This window comes from Symsagittifera roscoffensis, chromosome 4 (genome assembly GCF_963678635.1).
Source record: "Symsagittifera roscoffensis chromosome 4, txSymRosc1.1, whole genome shotgun sequence".
Classification (NCBI taxonomy): Eukaryota; Metazoa; Xenacoelomorpha; order Acoela; family Convolutidae; genus Symsagittifera; species Symsagittifera roscoffensis.
In genome coordinates this window covers 73,687,701-73,714,840 of record NC_087065.1, presented here as the reverse complement: position 1 = coordinate 73,714,840, position 27,140 = coordinate 73,687,701, and the positions used below count along the sequence as shown (strand labels likewise).

At 34.3% G+C, this 27,140-nt stretch overlaps 1 protein-coding gene across 1 annotated transcript; it reads left to right on the top strand.

Moving 5' to 3' along the window:
- Positions 1 to 26,354, top strand: LOC134845142 (uncharacterized; the record flags this gene model as incomplete). Its single annotated transcript, XM_063862020.1, is given in 3 exon segments — positions 1 to 107; positions 21,451 to 21,763; positions 25,846 to 26,354. Coding segments are annotated over 3 exon segments (705 nt in total), but the record flags the coding sequence as incomplete, so codon positions are not given.
- Between the last annotated feature and the right edge of the window lie 786 nt (positions 26,355 to 27,140).

The window sequence follows — 27,140 nt, the reverse complement described above, 5'->3', positions numbered from 1 at the left end:
GAGAGGGGAGAAGACCTGAAACTCCTTCCAACTGTGTTGGTTGGCAACAAAATAGACCAGGAAATCTGGCACGAGATCCTCAAAGAAGATGTAGAACAATACCTCAGGTCAGCAAGCAACTCGAATGTAAACAAATAGTATATTAACTGTTACCAGTGCAGATTCACTTTTTCAATTTGATTTTTTTTTCATTAAAAAAGGAATCTTCAAAGAACCCAGCCTGGTGGAACCTGATCTAAACTACATTTTATGATTGGATAAATTAAATGTTTTACCAATGTAAAGTATTTAATATTAACCAATCATGATCCATCTAACTAACAACCCACTTATTTGTAAGTGCTGAAGTTACTTGTAATTTCAGCACCAGAGAGATTTGAATTTAACTTAGAAATTAGTTGGACTCTCCCGAGCACTTCAGCAGCCGCAATAAACCAGTATACCCTAGATCTATTGAGCCTAGCAGAGACTAGTTAAACAACCTGAGACTAGATAGTATAAGAGTAAGATTAGGATCGGTATTAGACTAAGAAGTTGCACGAATCTATCCGGCCGAAAATAAGATAGCGTGACGAGCAGACGGTGTACCCTATCCGAAATTACTCTATGAGTTACACTTCGGTCCTAACTCATCTGGTGCGACCATAAGTCTCGAACAAGACCTTAATAGCTTAGAATTAACCAAAATAGATTAGAAATTAGACAAAAACATTTACAAAAATGTTATACGACAATAATTTAATCGAAATGTCTCTACGACTCAATAGATCAGAGCCAATATTCCGAACCATAACAGAACTACCCGGAATTGGAAGAAGACCTCGAACCAAAGACGACATACGACAAAGTAGAAACTTGCCGTATAGTTATATGATAGTTCGGCAAAAGCCAGAACAAACTTTTATATTTCGAATACTACTTGCAATGAATTTAGATTTCTATTTGCAAACATAAAACCTTGAAGTTACTCTGCAAAATCATTTCAGGCGCTAAACAAATTTATTAATATACAATAACGATTGATAAAAAGATCTAAGATCGTTTTCCTAAAACTCTGCAGTATTATACAAAACATGTTTGAAAAATATTTATTGGAAAATAAAAATAAAAATTAGTAGCATGACAATAAATGGTTAGTAATCATAAATCATCCTGTTGTTCCAGCTTCATCATCTAAAACATAACAGCAATCATAAACCCACTAATATCATCAAAACACTAAATCTTTCCTTTACACACATTTAAAATTTTATTAAAACTTAAATTCACTTAATTTTAAAACCAGATCATCAAGGCTTATCCTTGGATCTTAAATCATTTTCTACTTAATTAAATTTCAAATTTGATCATCAAGGCTTATCCTTGGATCAAACAGAACAACTTTGTTCTCCCCCACCCACTTAATTAGTGTCTAACGACCTCAAACGTCGATTCACTACCCAACCCTTTCTAAAGACCTAAGACTAATAGAAATTTTTAAACAAAACTAATCATTCAAATTAGGATAAACAGTGAAGAACTTCGGTTATTCATCCTTCACTTGACCCCCCCTCTTACCAGACCCAGGATAAATCTTAGACTTAGTAAGTTTAAAATAGTATCTAACGAACTACTCGCGTTCTAATTATACCTGAACCTTGTGGATCGATTTACTATTCTCCAACCCTTGAACACAATCACTACCCCTAAGTAAGATTAAGTAAGTTAACACCTTAACTTATACTAGCCACGAGAAAGTAAAAAATCATTCTTCGGAATCGATATACTTTTCTCTCCAACCCTGAACAAACAGACCCAGGTTAAGCTAACCAAAAAATCGTAAGAACTAACAGTTTAAGAAAATAGAAACCATTTAACAACCTTTTGCATCCGTCATCCTAAACCTTATGTCATTTAAAAACCTAGGAAATAAACAAACAATAGTTTTACACAATTGTGAAATAGATAACAAAAAATACGACCTTGTAATCACACCTCATACACAAACAGTTGGATACATTCGCACAAAACGACAAACACTAAAGAGGAAAATAATAACTAAACAAAGACAAATAACACGAAAAAGATTTTCAAAAAATCGAAACGCATTTTCAGAATCAGAAACCAACAGTTTAGACGAACTTTACAAACTAAAAGAATCAATAGATAAAAATTGCCCAATTCACGATCAATTATATTTCTCTGACTCAGAAACAACTTCAAATTCATCACAAAGAGGAAAAAGAAGAATAAAAAAGCAGTATAAACACAAACCAGTACATTTATACAATTGGAATCAACCAATTCGACACATTAATAATTACATATTAACAGTCATCGAACGGAAAAATGAGTTCAACGCACACCCCAGGTGACGAAACTCCAGATGATGATGAAATCTTTCCTTTTATAGTAGACGCAGATACTGATAGAGGACAACACATATTTTGTCAAAATTTACTCGTAAATTTATTTGAACCCGGAATCAGTCCATGTAAAACAGAGTTCCCCGATGTAAAAATCAAAAGACAAATCATAGATCACTATCTAAAAGATATATGCAACATAACACAACAATATGGAATCTACTCCATAGAATTCACCTCACCAAACCATAATAATAGAAAATATACAATTCAAACAGACGATCTTGATTTAGAATTTTCAAAAGTTTTTTCAGAATATATAAAAAGCATCCAATACCATAACTCACAAAGAGCAAACTCCATTTTCACCAATGAAGTTTTCGCAATAATATATAGTTATATTTCGATATTAGAAAACGAAATCCCAATAACAAATGTCTCACCGACAGAAACATCTAAACATTTGAAAGTACGACATGAGATCACACTACTCTCTAGTTATTTAAACATCATTAAAGAAAATTTCACGAAAGACGACGTTTCACAACATACCAAACACGATTTACAAAAAATTTTGGCATGGTTCATAATAGATTATTTTACACACAATATTGATTTAATTGCACAAGCAAGAAAAAATTTTAGACCCCAAAACTCGAACGATGATACCGCTATCACAGAACAATCAGATTATGTTTGGGACCCCGAATGGTCTCATCCCGCATTTATAAGCTTTCCACAATCAATCTCAAGTCAAGCAATAGGTACAATATCTTACATAAGAGATTATGTAAGAGTAATACCATTAACAATTGATGCAACACCATTAAACTATAATACATTTTTACCCGATACACAAAATAATAGTTTAAACTCTACAGTTATACACAATGAAAACCTCAATGGAACTAGGAATCTTACTCAACAAGATATCCAGACACCATCACACTTCATAAATGAAGAAATTGTACACACAACAACTACACAACAAAGTATTTCACCAATACGCCCAAATTTAACAACACCAAGAAATACAAATCCTTCACAAACACAGGTAACCTTACAATCAACCGTTAAACATTCGGTTGCCCCTAAATATTCACATATGGATTACCAAACATACAGACCCATGACAATACCATCAAAAACACGCAAAACATTCACTAGAAACAACTTTGCAGACCATAATTATAATTATACACATCCATCAAAAACATATAATCAACCACAAAGAAATTTTAACCAATATACAAGATCTCGAAATTGGGATAACCCAATGGCCCAACCTAATTCAACAAATTTCCAAACAAATCCTCCACGGGATCACAGTGAAAATTACCCATTTTTTCAACAAAATAAAAATAAAAAACAGACATCTTATCAAATGGATTATTTATCCTCAGATGATGATTTCTTACAACCAGATATATTTGCACAAAATACTCAAGAATATCGTAGACAAGGAATACAGAGAACACGTACAAATCATAGAAATTTTTCTCCACAACCAATAGATGCACAAAATCAACAACCAATTCAACAACAAAATCCAATTAATACACAATCTTTTCAACCAATTCAACAACAAAATCCAATGACTGCACACTCGTATCAACCATCACAAATGCAAAATGAAATACCACTCCCATATTATCTCCAACAACATGAGATAACAAGAAACCAACTTTCAAATTTTTCTCAAATGCCAAATGCAGCAGAATCATTACAAATGACAATGAATCCATACCTTATGGGTGGATCATCAATAACATCAAACAAACCTTTAATGGTTTTCACAGGAACAGACCCTGAATACTCTGTAGAAGATTATTTAAATGCAGTAACAGCAAACCTGATTTTAAATATTGGACCTGAACCAATTAATACGCCACTACATCAAAATTGGATACATCGACGCACAGCGTTAATACAAACAACCTTAGATGGCGCAGCCCAAAAATGGTTTTCAGTACTACCTCTAGAAATAAAATCAAACTGGAAAAGATTTACACAAGAATTTTCAAAAATGTTTGACTCCGAAAGAAACAAACAACAACAAAGAGTTTTATGTAATGAAATTCGCAGATTACCAAACGAAACCATCAAGCAAATAGCAGTACGAATCGAAACACTAGTTCGAAAAGCATATTCATTAAATACACATGACTATAAAAACACAAAGATGACAGAAATCTTAATGATGACCTTAACACCACAATTAAGGAAAATAGCAATAAAAAAGAGAGCATCACATCCTTCTTCAATTCGAGAACCCGATTTAGATTTTCGAAAACTAGTAGACAAATTAGAACAAGCAGAAATCACGATGAAACTAGAAGAAACGGAAAATCTGAAATTACACTACGTTAACAGAATTGAAACGACTCCCACTAATATTAATAATATACAGGAATCAGAGACAGACCTCGTTGAAAAAATCACTGAAATACTCAATATCTACGAAAAGAACCCAAACTTTAAAGGCAAACCATCTTTCAAAAAATGGTGTAATTATTGCCGACGATACGGACATAGTATTTCCGAATGTAGACAAAAACAGCAAGATAATCAAAATAAACCTCAAAAATATAAAGAACCAAATAAATCATTCTATCAATACATGAAAAAAGATCAAAATCTACCGAACAAAACAGTCCACAGCAACAACAGTTCAGGAAAACCACTCCCGAACAATACAAATTATACAAGAAATCAATCACCATATAACTCAAGTTATAGAGGAAGATCACCAGAACGAAGAAACACGAATAATTCATCACAAAATCACTACAATAGACCAAATAGTCGAAATAACTACTCCAGATCAAATTCAAATACACAACGATTTGTTTCTAGATCTAATTCCCAATCAAGAAATAACTACTATCCAAACAACCAATCACGAAATTCATCATACAATAGGAATAGAAACTACTCCTATAATCGAAATAGAAGTTATTCAAACAACCGAAACCAGAATTACCCGAACAATCGATCAAGGAATAACTCATATAATAGATCGAACTATAACAGACCAAACAATAATTACCAAAACAGATCGCGAAATAATTCACAAAATCGACACCCAAGTTATAATAATCGTTATAGAAATTATTCCCAATCACCACACCGGAATAATAATAACTATAATAATTCTAATAATCGCCACAGAAGTAGTACACCTAAACATCAAAGACAAATCAATCAAGTACAATCTAACCCAGAAACCACATCAGACCCTCCAGGTATTGATGACACAGTAACTGATACGTTACAACTCAATCAAATAAACTGTACATCATCAGATTCAGAAAGTGATACTGAAAACACTCTTTCTATCAATATGATAAAAGTCGAAAATGACTATGAATCTGTCATATATGAACAACCCTTTTCATCACACATATATGAAAATCAATCAGAATTTCTTCAAAATTATTACACTACACCCATAAATTCCACACCAACGACGCAAGAAACAAACGAGATTAACACTACAGATCAAACCAATAAAAATACCAAAACAAAATGCTTGAATACAAACCACATTTATCAAAATATACAAAAAGAACAACCCAAAGAAAAAATTTGGACAATACCATTTCTCTTAGAAAGCCCAAGAAATAAAGAATTTCAACCACCAGACCTTGAAATAGATTTTTTAATTGATTCAGGAGCAGAATCAAACATAATAAACATCCCCACATGGAATGAAATAAAAACCTTACACCCAAAGCTAACACCTCTTGAAACCTCCAGCAAACTAGCAACAGCACAAGGATCAACATTGATAAACTACGGAAAAATCCAATTATTTCTCCTCCCCACCAGAACAATGGAACAAAGCAAAATTTTAAATAAGCCATTTAAACAAATATTCCATATCACTGATATTAAATATAATATCATTGGAATACCATTTATTTCGAAGTATATACCAACAATTAACATACTAAATAGTAAAATATTAATCAAAGATAAATATACAAAAACAAAAGAAACATCCTTAACATTTTTTCAAAGATTGAATAAACAACCACCATTCTTTTCAAAATTCTACCCGATATTTAACCAACAAAGAAAACACCTAAAACCACTATCAGGAAATATCTATAATTTTTCAATCAAACAAGTTCACCAATATGATAAAGAACAAAACAAACAAAAATTTTATATGTCAGAATTTGAATTCAAACCTATTCATAAATTTTTCAAAATCACAATCTCATCCATAAAATATTTGAAAAATTCGAATTCCGATATCATTTCCTTACATGTCTATAACAACACACCTTACCAAGTAACATTACCTTTAGGACTTTTAGGATACTGCGAAACCAACGCTACAATATCACCAATACACGAAAAAGCCTATCGCGTAAATAATATACTCCAATTACTAGATATTTGCCAATCTACAATTCTTAATGAAGAATTATCTATAAATAATATAATAAGTAACGAAAACAGAAATACGGATTATTTCACAAAAACTCCATATTTCAAACCTACATTCAACATAAGTAACTACACAGAGGACCAACAGAAATTTTTAACAATGTTTAATTTCCAACATTCACGAATAACACAAGACGAATTCGAAAAATTAGCCAAACAGCTCATTAAATATTCATCAGTCTATGCAACATCAAAATTCGATGTTGGCAAAATCAGTTCATCACTACATCTCCCGTTAAAACCAGACGCAGTTTTCAAAAAACAGAGAGCAAGTAAAGTACCAATTCACTTACATGATAAAGTAAACAGATTACTCGATATTTTAGAACAATACAACATTATATCACCAGTTAATAAAGAAGAACAACCAAAAGGCAACACATTTATCAACCCCGTTATCATTCTAGCTAAAGGAGAATCATTAAAAATCGTTCTCGATGCTAGATACCTCAATTCACTTATAGACGAATCAAAATGTAATTGGCCCATTGAACCAATACAAGTTATTTTAACAAAAATAAACGGCAAATACTTTACAACCGCCGATATGAATAGTGCATACAATCAAATGCCACTAGATGAACAATCACGACGTTTAACACAATTTGTTATCGGAAACCAACAATATGAATTCAACCGCTTATTCTATGGAATATCCATAGGACCAGCAGCATTTTCAGCTTTTATGAGCAAAATTTTTAGACCACTGATACTCAAGAAAAACGCAATCACCTATTTAGACGATGTTTTTATGCAATCACAAACAAAAGACGAGATGTTCAATGTTTTAGAAAAATATCACCAAATACTTCAGAACGAAAATCTGAAGGCCGCCCCCGATAAATCACACTTCTTTTTGACAAAAGTTAAATTCTTAGGACATAATATAGAAAGAAAAACAATCACTCCATTGAAATCACGCATTGACGCTATTCAAAAACTTCAACCACCAACAAATAAAAAGAAAATCCAAGAATTTCTTGGAATGTTAAACTTTTTAAGTAAATATGTTTATAAAATGCAATTATATCTACGACCATTCTATAACATACTTCGACAACAAAATAATTTTGAATGGAACACAGAACATCAAACACGATTTGAAGAAATAAAGAAACTTTTAACTGAACAAATTTCAAACACAATTCCAGACCCTAATCAACCATTTTATGCAATGTGCGATGCTTCGAACTTTGGCATCGGTGCAGCACTATTACAATCACATAATGGTACAAATAAAATGAACCTCATATCAGCAAATTCTCGACTATTCACTCAAGCAGAGCTACGACTCTCAACTCTAATGAGAGAATGCACAGCCATAATATATACACTGACAGAATATGAATTTCTGATACTTGGATCAAAACATCCAACAGTTCTATTCACAGACCATAAACCAATCATTTTTCTTTTTACACAAAAGTCTAATCCAAACCACCGAGTTTACAGATTTCAACTAATTCTAATGAAATTTCCAAACTTACATATAGTTTGGACTGCAGGAAAAAATCTTGCATTACCAGACACCTTAAGTCGAAATACACCACCTGAATTACTTACACGAAAAACAACAGTTGAAATACCCAAAAACATAAAATTCTACCTTGCAGAAAACGAAACATCACCCCGATTGGAATGCAAATATGCAGTAAAAACTGATATTGAACAATCACAAATAAATAATTTACAACATTTCCCACTTTATTTAGATTGTCAAAATAATCATTATGAAGTTGATCTACTTGGAACATCAACTTTCAAACCAATCCCATATTCTCAATGGATCAAAAATAACACCCAACAAAAACGAACAAAACAACACCCGCCTAAAAAAGACCATTTTCCACTAATTGAAAAAGAAGATTTAACTGATAAAATAAATTTATCAGGACCACAAACAAATGATTCAAAATACACAATAAATCAAGTTTTTGACCTTCACGACCCACTTGACACAATACCCTTATCTAAATTAGAAATCGAAAACATTTTTCTCCCCCCAACAGAAACAATTACAATTTCAACACTGAAACAATATCAAAACCTTGACCCAGTAATTCGACAACTGAAATCATGGCACAAATATAAAACTAAACCTATCAAAGCAGATTCAACCATTCTAGGAAACAAAACACTCCTCCGATACTTTCGCAAATTTAACAACACAACAATTAACGAAAATACAGACCTTTTAGAGTATAACCTGAATGAATCTACAGTTCCATGTCTCCCTTTAAGTATGATTCTTATAGCTTTTAATATTTCACATACACAAAATATTAAAGGACACTCTGGATCAGAAAAAACATATTCAAATTTTATACAAAATTTTTACTTCCCAAATGCACCAATTTGGATAAAAGTACTATGCAATGATTGTATAGTATGTCAACTAAATAAACCTTACCCAAATCAAAAACAAATAGCACAAAAACAAGATTTTAAAGGACAAAGTTTGTACTTTAACCATCGTATCTCATTTGATACTAAGGGACCAATTTCACCCTCATCAGAAGGAAACTCCTACATTATGGTAATTGTTGACGCATTTACACATTATGTAGCACTTAACCCAGTACCACATTGTAACGCTTATTACGCTTACACAACACTCTATGAACACTGGATAGCAAAATTCGGACTACCAGAAATTTTAGTTACAGACAACGGTACAGAATTCATAAATAATGAAATTATCACACTATGTCATTTATATAACATTAAACACAAACCACGTACATCTCATGCACCTTGGACAAACGGCTTAGTCGAAGGTATGAACCGTTCATTACAAGAATATCTTAGATGTATCATCAACGGAAATGATACAAAATATACCGAATGGTCAGCAGATGTAAAATTATTTCCCTTAGCATATAATTCACAAATAACGACAACTTTAGGAATGTCACCATACGAAATGGTTTTTAACCAAAAGCCACGCAAACCAATAATGTTTACAGCAAATTCTCATAAAAACGCACAAGGTTATTGTCAACCAAATAAAGACTCAATTTGTTATAACCTACCTTTACATACACACGATGAAGATCATTTTCATCACCCACAAATTCTTAAACTAGCCTCCGGTACACACACCGAATGGATTCTAAATAGAGATAAAAAACACAATGAAATTTATCAAAAAATAACAAAAAAGTTATTACAAAGACAAAACATCAATGAACAAATCAATTCACGTTTTACACCAGCCTCCGATTTAAAAATTGGAACATTTGTTTTAATACCTAATTTTAATACTCAAAAAGGAATTTCTAAAAAATTACAACCCCTTCGAAATGGACCATACCAAATAATTGCAAAACCCACTGATGTCACATATAAAATTACCGACTCAAACACAAAAGAAATCGTTCAACATCGAAACAACCTATTACCTTATTACCCAAAAGAATACGCACTCCGCGAATTAACTCAATTATATTCTTTCACAGGATTAAAAATCATTCAAAATGAACCACATCTGAAAAACACAGAACAAAATGATAACCCCACCGAAAATCAAAACACAAAACCAACCGCCACCAAAAACAATACACAAAACCATAAAGAATCTCCAAAACAAAGAAAAAATAGAAAAATGACAGAACAAATAATACCCCAAGAAGAAATAGACAAATCTGAACATAGAAAAACAACAAGACTCCGAAATCAACCACGTAAAAACTACAAAATGTTCATCCCCCAATCTAAAATATTAAAGAAAGTAGAATTTAAAAAGTAATTTTAAGATTTCATACTTCACAATCTTGAAACCTCCGTAACATTTTTCATTTCAATTTTTCAAAATAACATGCTCACAAGTACGCAATAATTCTAGTTCAAAATAGACCAATAGGATTCATCCAATCCGCCACTTTCTCTAACTCAAACTAAGATCAATTAGACGAATAATCTAGAACTCCAGGCACATCTCTAACTATAACTTTACAACCTCCAGGTCAAAAATAAGCAAATCACTCCAACTTGACAGCTAAAATAAATATCACCATAATACCGTACCCCTCCCTTATCTAATAACCCAAAGATCAACAATATTTCCCCAACTCAGACCACGAATACCCCCAAAACAAATTTGATAACTTAGCCTAAAGTAACAAAATGAAGATTTTAATTAGCCTAAAGTATAAAAATCTCACCATACCCCGGATCATTTGACAAACAAAAATAAAGAAAAAGACGACCTCCCAGTCACCATGAAAATTGCCCCCAACAATTTTTTACAAAACTCAACCCACTTGTCAAAAAACTAATAAATAATTCGACCACACTAGAAAATCGCCTCAAACAGCAAAAAATATTCGACCAAGAGATCATTTCTTAAATGCTCTTCTCTCAAACAGTTGCTCAAATACTTATAAATTTTAAACATTTTTTTTCAATACTTGAAGCCTTTATAATATTTCTTTTTGATATACTTGAATCTTTTCTAATAATCCTAATCATTTTTTGTAACATTTTTTTAATTTTCTACACTATTCTCGAACTATTCCTCCAACTTTCCAAAACCCTTGAATATATCCACAGGTACGATTTTAACAACTTGTCTAAATGATACGAACAATTTTCAGTAGAACCGATATTTTTTTATTGTTTGTAATTTTCATAACATTTTTATCATCCCTCATTTTGACCATCTGTAAATGTATAAAGAAAGCAATCCTCACATTTGCCCTAGCAACAGTCCTTCTAATTCTTTTTTTGGAAGAATATTATAATAAACACAAAATTTCTCACTAAAGTAATAATTCAAAAAACCATCAAAAATTGCTACCCAACAGTCACAGCATCAGTCTTCACCGACATCATCCCAAGATAACCAAACACCACCTTCAACTACTCAAAATCCTCAAACGTCTACACGAATTTCTTTTCAAGACAATCCATACACTTTTGAAGAACGACATACTCGTTTATCAGAACCACTAGAACCAGTCCAACGACAAGCACCTTTAAGCGAACCAACATATAACCTATACCCAACACTACCACAAGAACTAAGTAGAATAAGAAATTCTAGTCAAAGCCAAAATACAGTCGAAATAAATAGACAAATTATACATCCTCGACGAAACAGAAATCTTCAAACTCCCCGAGTTCATTTTGATATACCTCAATCCCCATCACAAAACACTCCAGAAAACCCCATTGGTATATTACCAGAAACCCCTACGCTTCTTTCACAACGTAGCACCTCAAGCCTACCATCAGATTACTTAGGTTCAACACCAACATCTGAGCAAATACGTGAAAATCCCTTTAACCCCCCAAACCAGGCATCGCGACTACCATATTGGACTACACATTCATTTACACAAGGTGAACCAAATTTAGTCAATGACCCCATAGATATTTCTACGGATACAACAACATCCTCATCACTACCAGAAACATTATCACTACCATCAACACCATCAATAAGCCAGTTTTCACCACCACCTTTTAACTTAAATTTTCCAAATAATCTCGACGCCAGATATCGAGAACAATCATCAATAAATATTCCTTTAAGACTAGATTGGAATACATTCACAGCACCTCCACCACTATTTGGACAACATCAAGAAAGTAACCGCCTTCATAACTGGGCACTTAATAGATTACAATATCGCCAAGATATTCACAGCGATATCCGTGATCACAATATTCAAATACTCCAACAAAACAGTTTACAACTAAAATTTGAAATCACAGTTAAGTTAAATAATATTACCCAACATCCCTACCCATTAAATCCACCTAACATAACAGCTCAATCACTACCACCACCGTTTATAACTACTGAAGTAATATACAAATACGACAGATATACCAAAAACACAATTGGCTACATTACATTTTATAATCCATACTCAGGATTATCATACACATGTATATTCTAAAATTATTAATTTTTCTCCAACTCCCTTTTCTAGTAATCTCAAATCAAAACATAAACCCTTCTCCTCGTACAGGACCACAAGATTTACTAGTAACACATTACGATTGTGAAGAAAATGAACAAAAAACACTACATAAATATGCAATAAATCAAGTATCACAATGTGAAACAGAACCACAAGCTATAGAAACCACAGATGTAATAGCAACACTCTATTCAAAAGCCCGAGCAACAACAGTTACAGGTTATAAATTCACAGCAACATTTTCCGAAAAGAAAGTACATTGTTCACAAGTCTCGAATGGAAACAAAAACCGACTTGACCATGAATCATTCTATCAAAGTAATATAGAACGTCTTTTACATCTCAATCCCGACGATTGTAAAAATGAATTACTAAGACTAAACATCACACAAAATAAAAACTCCCAAAGAAAATTAGTTAATTTTCAAGTTTTTCCAGACTCTGTACATCAATCACAACTTGAAAGACACCAAGGACATATAAAACTAGACGAAAAATACCCGTATAACGGCGCACACGGACGATTAACCTATGACCTACACGATAAACATTGGATACCACACATTGGTATAAATGACCCATCAAACTGCAAAGCAGACACAAAAAATAAAGGATACCAAGAAATAATGTTTTTCGATTGGAAAATACAACTCGAAAAAATACAACTAACACGAGATTTATCAGATAATACAATGATCTATCAAGGAATCCGATTACCTTGTAAAAATGATCAAGGTTATTGCGACCCTACAACGAGAACACAAGCAACAATTGTTTGGTTCCCCGAAGATACATGTACAACATTTCAAGTAGCAAAAATACACGCTCGTATGATAAAATTTCACGAAAAATATTTTATACAATCAATTCCATATGAACAAGTCCATCCATCACGAAAACTAAGTTCTAATTTTAGAAACATAGACAATATAGAAAATAAATTGACACGTTTTCAAATATATCAAGAAACAGAACTTGCATGTAAATACAGGAATCCACTTCACAGAACACAATACTCTGAAATATTAGTTGAATACGAAAAAGGATTCGACATGACCACTGGAAAAATAAAAATCGACCCATATGCCACAGGTCATCCTCTAAACGAAGGAACATCCTATATACCAGTTAATTTTGAAAAAAGCAACGGACAACCTGGTGGACATCTAAAACCCCATGACACCAGAAGCACACGCTTACAAGAATTATCACTAATGAACACTACATATTTCGGTAATATCCACTATGATATTCATTTAGATATGAAACTAGATTATACAATTAGCCGAATTTTTCAAGAAATGTCACTCTCCGAATTAGAAACACTACACCAATTATGCGAATTAGAACGAACACAAATATTACAATCACTTGCACTAGCAGTATTAAAAATACCCTATGCAGGATACTTATTATCTGGAAATAGATCAAATTTTTTAGACTATGAAGGAAACATCTTATGGTTTTATACTTGTACTAAAAAAGTATCACCACTATACGTTTTTGAAGATAAACGATGTTATAAAAGAATCCCTATCTTTTATAAGAATAAAGTACATTTCGTGGATACACTTTCACGAAGAACCTATTTCTGGGATACCGCAGTCCCATGTGGATCAGAAAACAGCCACAATGTAGTACAACTAAACCCTGATGAAAATAAATATTATCTTCTCACTCCATATCCCACATTAATGCAATCACTCAAAAAATTTTCACCAGAAAGCATTCGCGCTATTGCTCGAAACCCAAATATAGACTTACAATCAATAGGAATCTATTCAAAATCAGATATTCAACATCACATTAGAACACAACAATTCCAAGAATTATTAACACAAATGGACACTATACAAAGACAATCAATAGACCAAAATTTACGCAAACTTGCAGAAACCGCAGGATTTGCCGATATCTACACGCAAGACTATAGCGGATATTTTAAGGACATTAAAGATTACATATATCTAAACGGTGAAAAATACCGTCCCCAAGATATATCACCAATTAACATTTTTAGCTTTGTTACACTCAAAAATGAGATCCTCGATTTTCTAGGATGGCCCTACTACATCTTAGAAAAATTGACTATTTTATACGCAATGTTTAACTTTATTGGATTTCTTTTCTCACTTTTAAAAGGAATCTACAACACATGTGCTATACACACACAAGTAAACAGACAAGCAAGTGTAGCACGCGTACTATTTGCAGGATTTTTTGGAATCTTTTCTACATCTATAAACAAAATTCTTTTAGACGCACAAATAAAAGAATATAACACAAAAATAGCAACACGACAAAATACATACGACGAAGAACATAACAATGTAGACATAACGCCAACGGCACCACAATTACCACCCCTACCAAATAACCATCCACTATCCCTAGTCCCACGAAATTTTCGAAACTTAGCCATCACACATAATCCAAATTTTCGACTCACCACATCACAAAGTCCCATTCAACATATAATGACACACCAGTCACAAGATGATAATACTTATGAACAAATTATTGAACAACCCCATACCACCGCTTTTCAGTCTCAAAATAATCATTTTTTTAGCCCACGATGAGCCGCCAACTTGGATCACTACACCGATCAAATTCCCACCCAACCAATCTTACCTCTCCAATCCCAATAATACCACTTTTTGCTTTTCCGCCACCCGAATTTCCATCTAGTAATGTAACATCAGGCATGAATTCCGACACTAATTCACACATCTCAGTTTTATATTCCATCTCACAACTCAATAACCCGAATATTGAAACCCCCGATGAATTCGCCGACTCAGAACCATCCCCATCCAATAATTTTCATAACTCTTCTAATTTTTCTCAACCCCCTTTTCAACCCATATTATCCAATAACCCTGACCCAATTACTCCCACACCCTCTTATGCTTCCCAAGTTACCCCAACCTACTCCTCATACCATTCTGACCAATCATCTCATTCTCCAGACACCCCCCGAATCTCCCCAGAACTAGATAATTTTATTACCCTTCAACAACAACCCTACCACCTTAATACCCCAACCATAAACCAAATCTCCTCCACAATACATTCATCCAACCCCCCTACCCCTACACCTTCTTCAAATTATACTGAATCATTAGCACCATCATCCACATCAACTGAATCTTCACTCAACACTAATAGAGCTTACCGTACTTTTAAAAGAAAGTTCCCCAACCATCCTTTCCCAGCAAAACCAGGAACAGCCCGTGAATACATCAACCACCCCAAGCATACTAACACAAAAGAATTTTTAGCCATCACCTTACCCTCATTCCCACAATACACCTTAAACACCCCCCACGACACTAACGAAACACGCAACTTCGTAGATGAATACGTTTTAATGCCTACTCTCTCTTGGACCTCATATTATCATTTCACTAACCCTCTTTGCTTACCTTTATCTAACACTCACATCGATATAGAGCGAAATACGGACATACTATATCGACTCACTACACCACTAACACCTAGACAATTTACTTACGTTGGATATAAAAAATCACTAAAAACACACACTGCACCTAGAGCTAACGAATATACACTCGAATACTATGATCACAACATCATCAGAGCTAACCAAGATCAATTCTTAGACGACGATCGCTTCGCTAATCCACAAATTACCGAGAAATTTTTCATCAAGACACCATATACATTCACACTAAACATCTTCGACCGAAAGTTTGATCACATTATTTCAGAAGCACTAACAGACACACAAGCATACGAAAGTTTTAAAGAACGCTTCCAAATATTTTCACTAACCTTTCATTTCCTTGCACCACACGAAAGAGATTTACACTGCTCACACGATATTATGTTGCGCACTAAACAAACCCACACATATAGTTATTATCGCTTCATCCAAAATCACTTTGATCTACACACACCTTCTAGACAACCACACCATCGTTTTCAATTCATTAATTCCAAATACACTTCACCATTTTTCCTAAATTTCACATATTGTATTAAAGACACTAACCTCCATGGTATTCTTCGTAATTATGACCCCATAACCCAAATGTACATCTTCTGTCCCATTACCAAGACCTTCAACGCCGAAGAATCCCGACCCTTCCTTATCCCGCACGAGTTTGTACAACCCATAGAAATCCCAATTTTAGAATTCATCCACAACACTAAATTCAATCACAAATTATATAACTTAATCCAAAACACACCTTATGAGTTTGCAGTTGGCACTGAAGAACTAACCACTATCAAGGCACTTCAATTGCTTTGGCCACTGCTTCAAACTAAAAATATCATCCGCATCTTAGCTAAACTACTAACAACTTCAGAACTAATTCACGACATCTTCCCCCACGGTTTTTTCCCCGACGACTAACAGGTAAGTATGAATTAAATGAATATTACTAACTAATTAAAATATTAAAAAACTCACCATACTTTATTCATGTTTTCTTTAGATTTTTAGCCTTCATCCGACGATCACCTACAAAAACCACAAAAGACAAATAAAAATCGCAAATTTCATCAAACAGATTTCAAAAATTCTATTAATCTCTTACACTTATAAATTTATAAATTTAATACCAATGCAGTAAATTCATTTCTAAAATTTTCCCCCACAAGCAGTAAATCTAATTATGATGAAAATTTGTATCTTAATATTCCCCCATGACTAGCAGTAAATTTCTAAATTCTATGTAGTAAATTAAATAAATGCAAATGCAGTACTAACCTTTTGATATTTTCATTCATTCGCACAGAAATCCTATCCACACTCGCACAGCTCGCCCACGAAGAATTGTTTAAAATAATGAATTTCAGTTTCAAGTTTTCACACTCAACAACTCTAACATATAATAACATGTTTCAAACTTTCCTTTAGCCCGGTTGGAAAGGAATCATATACTAAACAAAACTAACCAACGCAGCTTACTAAATACCACAAATCATAGAATAACAGCATGACTTAGAAAAAGAAACCAACGGTACCCAAACCGGATTAACCCAGTTTAAAACTGGATAATTTATTCTTTTGAAGACTATTATAAAGTCTAAGAAAGAAATAATAAAACACAAAAAAGTCAAAAGACAAACCCATACCACAAACAATTTGATTTTTGAAAAAAGGACACAACCAACAAAACATAAGTAAGACCACAACAAACTCAACATAAAACGTTGTCACATAACAGGACCCCTCACAAAAACCGCATGAAATCATACTCCCACTCCTGGCCTAACCCACCAGGAAGGACGTCCTGAGCATGCTCTATAGCCGGCCTAACCCACCGCGCTACATCCACGCTTTGTGACCACACCACTATTTTTAATAAGAGCTACTCAAGTGTGAGTAACTCTTCAAAATAACCGAACTAAAACAAAAAGCTTTTGTGAAAACAACTAACTAAAATCATTATTAAAAAATATTAAACTAATAAAAGTTTTATAAAATGTAAAATCACATGATGCAATATATAGATCAGAATACAACACCAAGGACGAACATCAAAAGACAAGACGACCCCACTACACTCGAGAGAGAATGACCAACTACAATCGATATGCCGCTCACAATCACAACTCAAAGGATTTAGAGTACGACTTGACCTCGCAGAAAAGGACTTCATTGAACTAGACCAATGACCACCTCGATGTTCAAGTATACGTACAGATCCGAGTAACCAGGCATCCCCTCCACGCACAATCTCCACGCCATTCCCAAACTAGATCATACACAAAAGAAGTTCTCCACGCAGAACAGAAAAACCTGACATAGCAAACCATTCTGAAATCAGATTTGAGTTTGTTGCAAAGACGTAGTCGTTGTCACTAGAAGACACAACGTCTTATGTCTCTAACTCCAGCTTCCTGGAACTTCCCTAACAAAAGAGGAAACGGAAGAAAATTATGATGTTCGCCAAAAACAAACGTCCATCATCCATCCTTCGAATTGCAGAAGAACTATTCTAAAAAACTCTGTAAAACCCGGATGGGTGGAACCTGATCTAAACTACATTTTATGATTGGATAAATTAAATGTTTTACCAATGTAAAGTATTTAATATTAACCAATCATGATCCATCTAACTAACAACCCACTTATTTGTAAGTGCTGAAGTTACTTGTAATTTCAGCACCAGAGAGATTTGAATTTAACTTAGAAATTAGTTGGACTCTCCCGAGCACTTCAGCAGCCGCAATAAACCAGTATACCCTAGATCTATTGAGCCTAGCAGAGACTAGTTAAACAACCTGAGACTAGATAGTATAAGAGTAAGATTAGGATCGGTATTAGACTAAGAAGTTGCACGAATCTATCCGGCCGAAAATAAGATAGCGTGACGAGCAGACGGTGTACCCTATCCGAAATTACTCTATGAGTTACACTTCGGTCCTAACTCACTGGGCGATTGTCAGACAAATTATGTCTGCTTTCGGATACCATATCATATGACTGTTTCCAGTTGGTATGTTGCTCAACTTTAACGTTTTTGGCCTACGTGTGTGTTACTCATTTTCTCAGCTTTGATTTAGTTTTTGGATCTTTTTTATAATCTCCCCTTTGCTACGGTACCTAGCAAAGAATAAAACACCGCTATAAAAAAAACTAAATCAAAGATTTTGTGCATAGATACATTTTTGTTCCGACTTTAGTAACGAATATAACGGAATTTTCAGACAAATTGCGACTTTTTAATTGGCCGTTTTTGACAAAAGTTCAAAAAGCATTGTCGTCTTGAGCTGAAATTCGAAAAGAAATTTCACCTGTGATCATTTTTTGTTAAGTTATGGGGGTTTAAAGATTGCCAATTTGGCCAATTTGGGACAATTAACGCGCTATATATTTCGCGCTTTTTCGCTGTAATTAATCCGTCTGAGAAATCGTTCCAAATTGGTTGAAGAAAACTTAATTGCCATAATTGATTTGTTAAAAGGAGCTAAATTTATCACTTTGTACTTAATATGGCGTGTGGGGGTGTTTTTACGAAAAATCTCAAAATTTTTTTTTTTATTTCATTGCATTTATATTTTTCATGTTATTACTGCTCTATAGACCTTAAAAGGCAGTCGGAACATTCAGAGCTTCGCCCTTATACGAGCAGTCTTGCTTTCTTTTTTGCAATAGGAGGAAAAAAGAGATCCAAGGTCTTTTATACAGCGCTCTGTCATTGTTAGTTTTTTTAAACAGGCTTCAATGAACTATTTTCATGGTTGTTCTTCAATGAATATAACTTCAAACTGAGGCTTCATGAAAAGTTATTGACACTACTGAAAAGCACAGAGACTTCATCTGAGTTATAGTTTTTAACAATTTTATCGGTCAACGTTTTAATTTTTTGAAATTTTTCTGACCTTCAAGCTGAAACTAATTAGAAATAGCTCTATGAATTGTCGATTTTTTTCGTCGGCGGTCTGTGTATGCCTTTTGATGGAAAAATTGCGTGTCAGATCGCTGCTGAATGGAAAGTGTTTTGAAATTAAAGGCTTCTTGATTTTTATTAAAAATCTGGCCTCTAAATAAAAAGCTCAATCGTTTCGGTTTGGGGTCTTTTCGTTATACTTTTTAAAAGTTAAATTTACGAGAGGAAGTAACTGAGCTGAGTTCAATTGGACAGAGGCTCGTTTAGCAAAAAAAATGTTCCATTAAAAAAACTTTGGATTATAAAATATTTTATACTGGCTGACCAGCTTTTTAAAGATTCATTTGTGCAGGAACAATTTTTTTTGAATTGGAAGTTTTTGAGTTAATTTTTTGTACTCAGGGTTTTATGATGAAGTCATTTTTTTGGGGTTACTCTCGTTCACACAAGTAATGTCGGCTTAGTTATCACTGTCTAAACATTTTTCTAATGCTATGTTAAGGCCGTCTGTTGCCTTTCTGGACATCCCGGGTTGACCAAAACTTTTTATTATGCAATTTCTAGATAAGAAAAAACGCTTACCGTACAATTCCATACTATTCCATAGGTACAGAAAACTGTCTGACATCTCTATGACAAGTATTTTTCCATATATGGGAATTGTATTATAAGCATCTTTTCAAAAAAAAAGAATCTTGGTTTTTTCATCTCCAGGCTGAGTTATTAGAATCAAACAGCCGCAGAAATTAGTTTCTGCCTGTTTTCAACCAATGCCTTTTTTTCGAAATTGTGTGAAAATTTTATGACCAGCATTTTTCCATACACTTGATGTATAGAATTGTATGACAACCATTGTTTGTGTATGGAAGTCAATCCGGGATATTTCGTCTAAAGTCGATTTCATTCAAGACGAATCGTGATGCGAGAATTTTGGTAGATTAATTTTTCTAACGTTTTGACATCCAGTTCATTTTTTGTCGACTGGCTGTCTATGCTATCTTTGTAGTGTTTCGCAGGTGGGGTAAAACTTAGCGTCGCCTCTGACTAAATCGAATATATCAAAAAAAAATGGTTATTGTACAAAATCAAAATTACAGCCAACATATTAAAAAAAAAACAGATGAGAAAAAGTGTCTAAAAAGCAAACAAGCTCAAAACGTGTATGTTGAACGAGAGTTCACAAAAGTGTTGACTAAATGATTCAGTGAAATGATTCAGTAAATGATTCAGAAATTTTCAACCTGTAAAAATTCTATCACACGATTTGATAATGGTTGCCAACCGCAAGCGTAATTTCATTCGTCTTGATTGTGCAGGAAATCTAATGCTGTTTGGTGATTTTTTTAGAGACACTGGGCTGGATTGGCCGGTAGTCGAGGTGAGTGCGAAATGGAATCTACACATGGACCAGCTCCTCTCAGTCATGTTTGCCCAATGGAGACCCACGTACCCCCCTCACCCCTCCCCAATCAGCCCCACCAACCCCAACAGCAGAAGTGGACTCAGCATCCCCCCCTCCATCGCTCTTCACTCCCCCTCCCATGGCCCGGAGACCAGAGACACGGACGATGATTTGAAATTATGTCGCACTGTTAGCATGAAAAACCCAAGTGAACTGAAAGATGCATCAAGTTTCAATAAGCCGCCCAAGAAAAACTCGGTAAGTATAAATAAATTACTTTTATTTTAAATTCCCAATTGTTTTCTGGTCGTTTTTGATGCAGATGATACGTAAGTTTAACTCGTAGAGGTTATGAGGCGTATACGGATCATTACGTTCTATATAAGATGTAAAAAAAATTGAGATTTCAAGCATTTTTTCTCTGAATTTGCTTTTAAAATAAGTTTTTTTTTTTCATGAAACAGCTAAACATTTTGTTTGCACTTGCGTTTTTGTTGCGACCACCCCGCCAAAAAACTTGGGAAAAAAAGTTATCAAGGGTGGGACTCGTTTTTGGATCTCTTCAATTATTCCCCCAACAATAAAGCTCATGTGAAATTTGATCCTAACGAGCCTCTCCTTTTTTTTGGAACAAGGGGGAATAGTTGAAGAGATCCGCTTTTTCATTAAAAATCTCACTCAGAATATAAACATGAATAACACAAGAGACCCCAAAGTTTTCTGCTACTATATTGAGCGAATTCTGCTGCTCAATGAAAAAATCTCCTTTTTTCTGCCCTACGAAAATTTTTCAGTGACCATGCATCTATAACTATTGCTTTTCGAGAAAAATGGGTCAATTTGTACGTGAGCAGAGTAGTTTCAGGAAGCAAGAAAGTTTTGCTAATTTCATATTTCTGACAAAAATAGCAATTAGCAGAGTATCAAAATCAAAATCAAAATCAATATTCAGTCCCTGGAAATATTAACTTTCTTTCCAAATTTTAGATTACTGAAATCTGATTGGCTGATTTTTATTCTCGCGCATTCGTTATTTCGTGTATGATGGATTCCACCGGGGGAAACTTCATCAAACCACCATATCTACAAACCGCACTATCTTGAAGCCAAACTAATTGCATTATAATTCCAATTGCGTCATAACTGCGACATCAGAGTTACGTAACATAGTTGAATAACAATTTCGGTGCGTATTCAGAAGTCCCAAAATGAAAAATCAGTCCCTTAGGTCCCAAAATAAAAAAAGAGTCGCATAAGGGATCTAATTAACAATCTCCCCCCTATTGTATCTTATAAAGAATCTCCACCCCTGTAAACAAAAGCAGTAAGCTAAATTAACTTCGCATGTAAATTTGCATTTTGGTGCATTCTGATTGGTCGAAAATTCGCTGCAAGTAATCTACTTAACAATCTCCCCCCCCCCCCTTTTCTCGAAAGGTGGGGCGGGAGATTGTTAAGTAGATCCCGCATAAGTCCCAAATCTTTTCAATTGGCCAAAAGACTAAATTAGCCGTATCTCGGTTTAAGGTTGCCGGTGGGCGCGCTACGCACGCGTCGCCGCTTGGCGGCGATGAACGGCTCTAAATTTCGTATAGAGTCCTACCCTCTGTTGGCAAGCTCGCAACACGTTGGCGCGGCTGCGGCGGTCACTATTCTGCTGCTTGAGTTTATGCTGCTTGAACAGTAAACAATCTATCCATAAATTCGTTGGCTCAAATTTTAACCAATCAGAATTCAAGAAGAAAAAATTTGGGATTAATGCGACTGATTTTTTTGGGTGCTATGATTATTGGGATCTTTGGGAATTCACCAACAATTTCGTCAGTAAATTATGTCTAAGTTATATGGAAGTCCCATTTGTACCAAGGTTCGGTTGTATCTGTTCCAAAATTATTCAACTTGATGTCTGATTGGTCGAATTGTGATAGGAGGAATCATTAAATTAGTTTTCTACTGTTGAAACAGCAGAATACTAAACAGCAGAATAGTGACCACCGCAGTCCCACCAACGTGTTGCGAGTTTGCCAGCAGAGCGTAGGGCTTTATATAAAATTAGATCCAGTTATCTCCGAGAAGCGGCGACGCGCGCTTAGCACGCCCACCGGCGACCTTAAATCGAGAGCTTAAAAAGGTCGGCTTAGTAGTCGTTAGTTAGTCAATTGAATTTTTTTGGTACCAATGCGATTGATTTTTTATTTTGGTACAAATGGGATTGATTTTTCAGTTTGGTACTTGTGAATACCCACCTAAGTTATATCATTTTAATTCCGATTTCAAAGTTCTCAATTTCTGAAACATTTAAGCACGCAATCGGAGTTCTTGATGATCATAATTTTTCTCTAATTCTCTAATTTTCTCTAGTTTTTTACAAGTATTCGTCCCAAAACATTGACGTAAGAAGCAACACATGCCAAGGGCTAAGTTGCAAATGTCAAAGAGCACCGTCGTTCCTTTAAATTAAAGCAAAAAGAATAACAGGCACTGGTCTTCAAAATAATAAATTGTATGGTAGGTGTCTAGGTTACAAAGGTCATTATAAATGAAAGGAAAATAATTAGATATAAAAGCAAAATGGAGAATTGAGAGAAAAAAAATTTCCAACTGAAGAAATGTCAACTATTCCGTCATCATTTAAGGAAATTGCAGAAAATTGATAGATTTTGTTTCTCCGAATACGGTTCAATCAATAGATTTCTTTTCGACCTGTTTCCTGAGCTATCTTTGCGCTAGTTGATCTGTATAAAAATAAACGAAATCGATCAATGTGAAACTGAGTAATCAACCATTATCACTACATGTAGCAATGAAAAAAAAACAAGATTGCCCGTATTAGGGTGAAACCCTGAGTTTTCCTACTGCATTTTAAAGTCTATGGAGTAGAGTTCGCGTTAAAAAATGGATGAAATTGTGAAAAAAAATTGAGGTTTTTTAAAAATCATTCCACCACATTATGTAAAGTACAAAGTGATAAAACACTGCTCGTATCAAGGCTAAACCCTGAATGTTCCGACTGCTTTTTAAGGCTTATGGAGTAGTGCACGGTTTTAAAAAAGATAGAAAATTAAAAAAGCGTGTTCAAGTGTTTTTGAAAATCATCCACTCAAACGATATGAAAAGCTTAAAGTAAAATAATTAATTTAAAAAGCATTCCTCAATTCAATTTAGAACGATTGTTTAGAGGGATGAAATCTACCCTCACGCATTAATAACGCGAAAAGCATCGCGAGTTAATTGTCTCAAATTGTTGAGAATTAAACTCCCATAGTCTTACAATAAATAATCACAAGTAAAATATGTGATTAAAATTAGGCCCAGAACATAAATATTTTTCGGATGATATAAAAAATGTCGTCAAAATGGTCAGTTTAAAAGTTCGTTCGGAGAACTTCGTCTGGGGAAAAAAACAACACCGAGCAAAAATATTCCGTCACTTTCTTCAAAAATTGGAACAAAAAATAAAACTTAAAATAGGATACAGTTTTATCTGAATAAAATTCAATTTGATTTGAAATTAAGATAGCAAATTTTGCTCAAGTTAACTGAACACGCGTGCGTATTTTGTAGCGCATGTTGTTGATATGTCAGAAGCAAAATCCATTTGTTCCGTTCACCAAGTTCACTAAATGTCTATATCTAACCTAAATGTATTGTATCTCGGGCAGCGAAAGTCAAAAATTAATCAGACAATAGAGAATTAATTTGTAGTTTATTGGAACGTTAAAAATCAGTTATCAACTTTTTAGCATAGCCCAAAATTAAATTGCAATTAACTGCACAATTATTTGCATGCATGAAGCATCAAAAATATCTGCTGATTTTCGAAAATAACTGCTTTTCCAGGTTTTGCGGCAAAGAATTTTGCCGAAGATCAGAATATGCATATTCTGCAGTACTGAAAAATCTTTCAAACAAACTTCCAGTCAGAAACAAAAAAAAATTCTGAGAAACGTGCGGGTACTTCTAAAAATTGTATTTGGTGAAGTTAATTGGCAGAGCACAATCAATTAATTGTAATTGGTCAGGAATGGCAATCAATTAATTGAAATAAAAAAGTTCAATTAATTGCAGTTAATTGTGGCATTGTGGTGCTCCGGTAGTGATGGTGGCCAGCAATCATATGATTGCTGGTTCAAATCGCACGTGCACTGCAACTTGTAAGACGAGCTCTTGCAAGTAAGCCATAGCTTAAAGGGCGCTGAATATATGCGCTCATGTCAACCTAAATAATTAACCTCTGGGCTGGTTGACTAAAAAAATAATTGCAATGAAAATTAACTTTTGACCGGTCGAAACATTAAGTGAGAACCTCGAACGTGGATGAGCGGTTTGTGTTGTTTCAGAAACACAATAGGGGATCCGGACCTATTGAGGCGGACACAGGGGAGAAAAGTAGTGCTGTGAGGTCTCTGAGTATGTATGGACGGAGACTATCTACCAGTCTCTACAGACGCCGAGGTGGGTCCAAGAGTCCCACACCCACATTGGCGTCGGACTCGGAGGAGTCATCTCGCTCTGGAAGCCGACATGCATCCACCGGGTCTGTCAAGTACTCCGCCGGATCCGGGACTATTCCCGCTTCACCCGGAGGCTCAGGCTCAGGAGCGGACAGTTGCAAAGTCATGTGAAGATCTGCAACTTAGATATACGCAAAATTCAGAAAAGAAACTTCAAATAAACCCACGGGAAAGTTGTGGTGCATCATTATTGTTCATCTCAATGTTATCAATATCACCAATACTCTAACCCCGCAACCCCGCAGTAGACAGGGTATCACAACGGATTTCAGAAAAGGCTGTTTTTTAAGTTGCCTGCTTTCATCAAGTTACTGATATCAATGTCAAAACTTTAAATTGGGTCTTTTCTTTCTTCCACCCCCCCCTAAAATGTAAGATTTACTGGATTACTCATAAAAAACGAAACTCACACAATAAGTTAGCTCTGGGCTGCAACATAGTTTTTTTAAGAGGGCTGCTTTTCGACAAATGTTCAGAAAATTATATTTTTTTTCGACGAAATTAATTTTTTCGAGCTTTTGACTAAAAAAAACTATATGGCAAAACTTTTTGCGCCGTTTTTTGGATATTTTTTGAAGACTACGACAATAAAAGATTTAAGGGTTGGTCCTTGGTCGACCAGTTTAAAGATAACGACAAAAATTTTAAGGGTTGGTTGACCAGAAAAAATGTAAAATAGTACTCCCCCCCCCCCCCCCGATAAATCTGAAGAGAACGCCAAAAAAAGAATGGAGCAAATTTTCAGGCAGACTGTTGTAACAATCAAACCCCCATCCGCCATTAAGTGAGTTAGAGATATAAAATAACAAATGTTTAAAAATTTTGTATGAGTGTAACATAACTTGATAATTTTTGATAATATAAATTTCAATTGCGAAATTATTTATAAGAATAGTTTAGTTGGTTCGAGAAGCAATTTCATGATGCAACATAAAACCTTACACGTTTTTTCATTATTGAACGTTTATAATATACGCAGGGGCGGATCTAGGTCTTTCTCAAAGGGCGGATTTTCAAAGAACGTTCAAAATTTTATTTTCAAACAACTTTTGTGTGGGTCGACCAAATTGATTTTCCGAGCTCTCATTTTTGTGCTGCAGGTAAAGTTTTGAAAAAAAAAC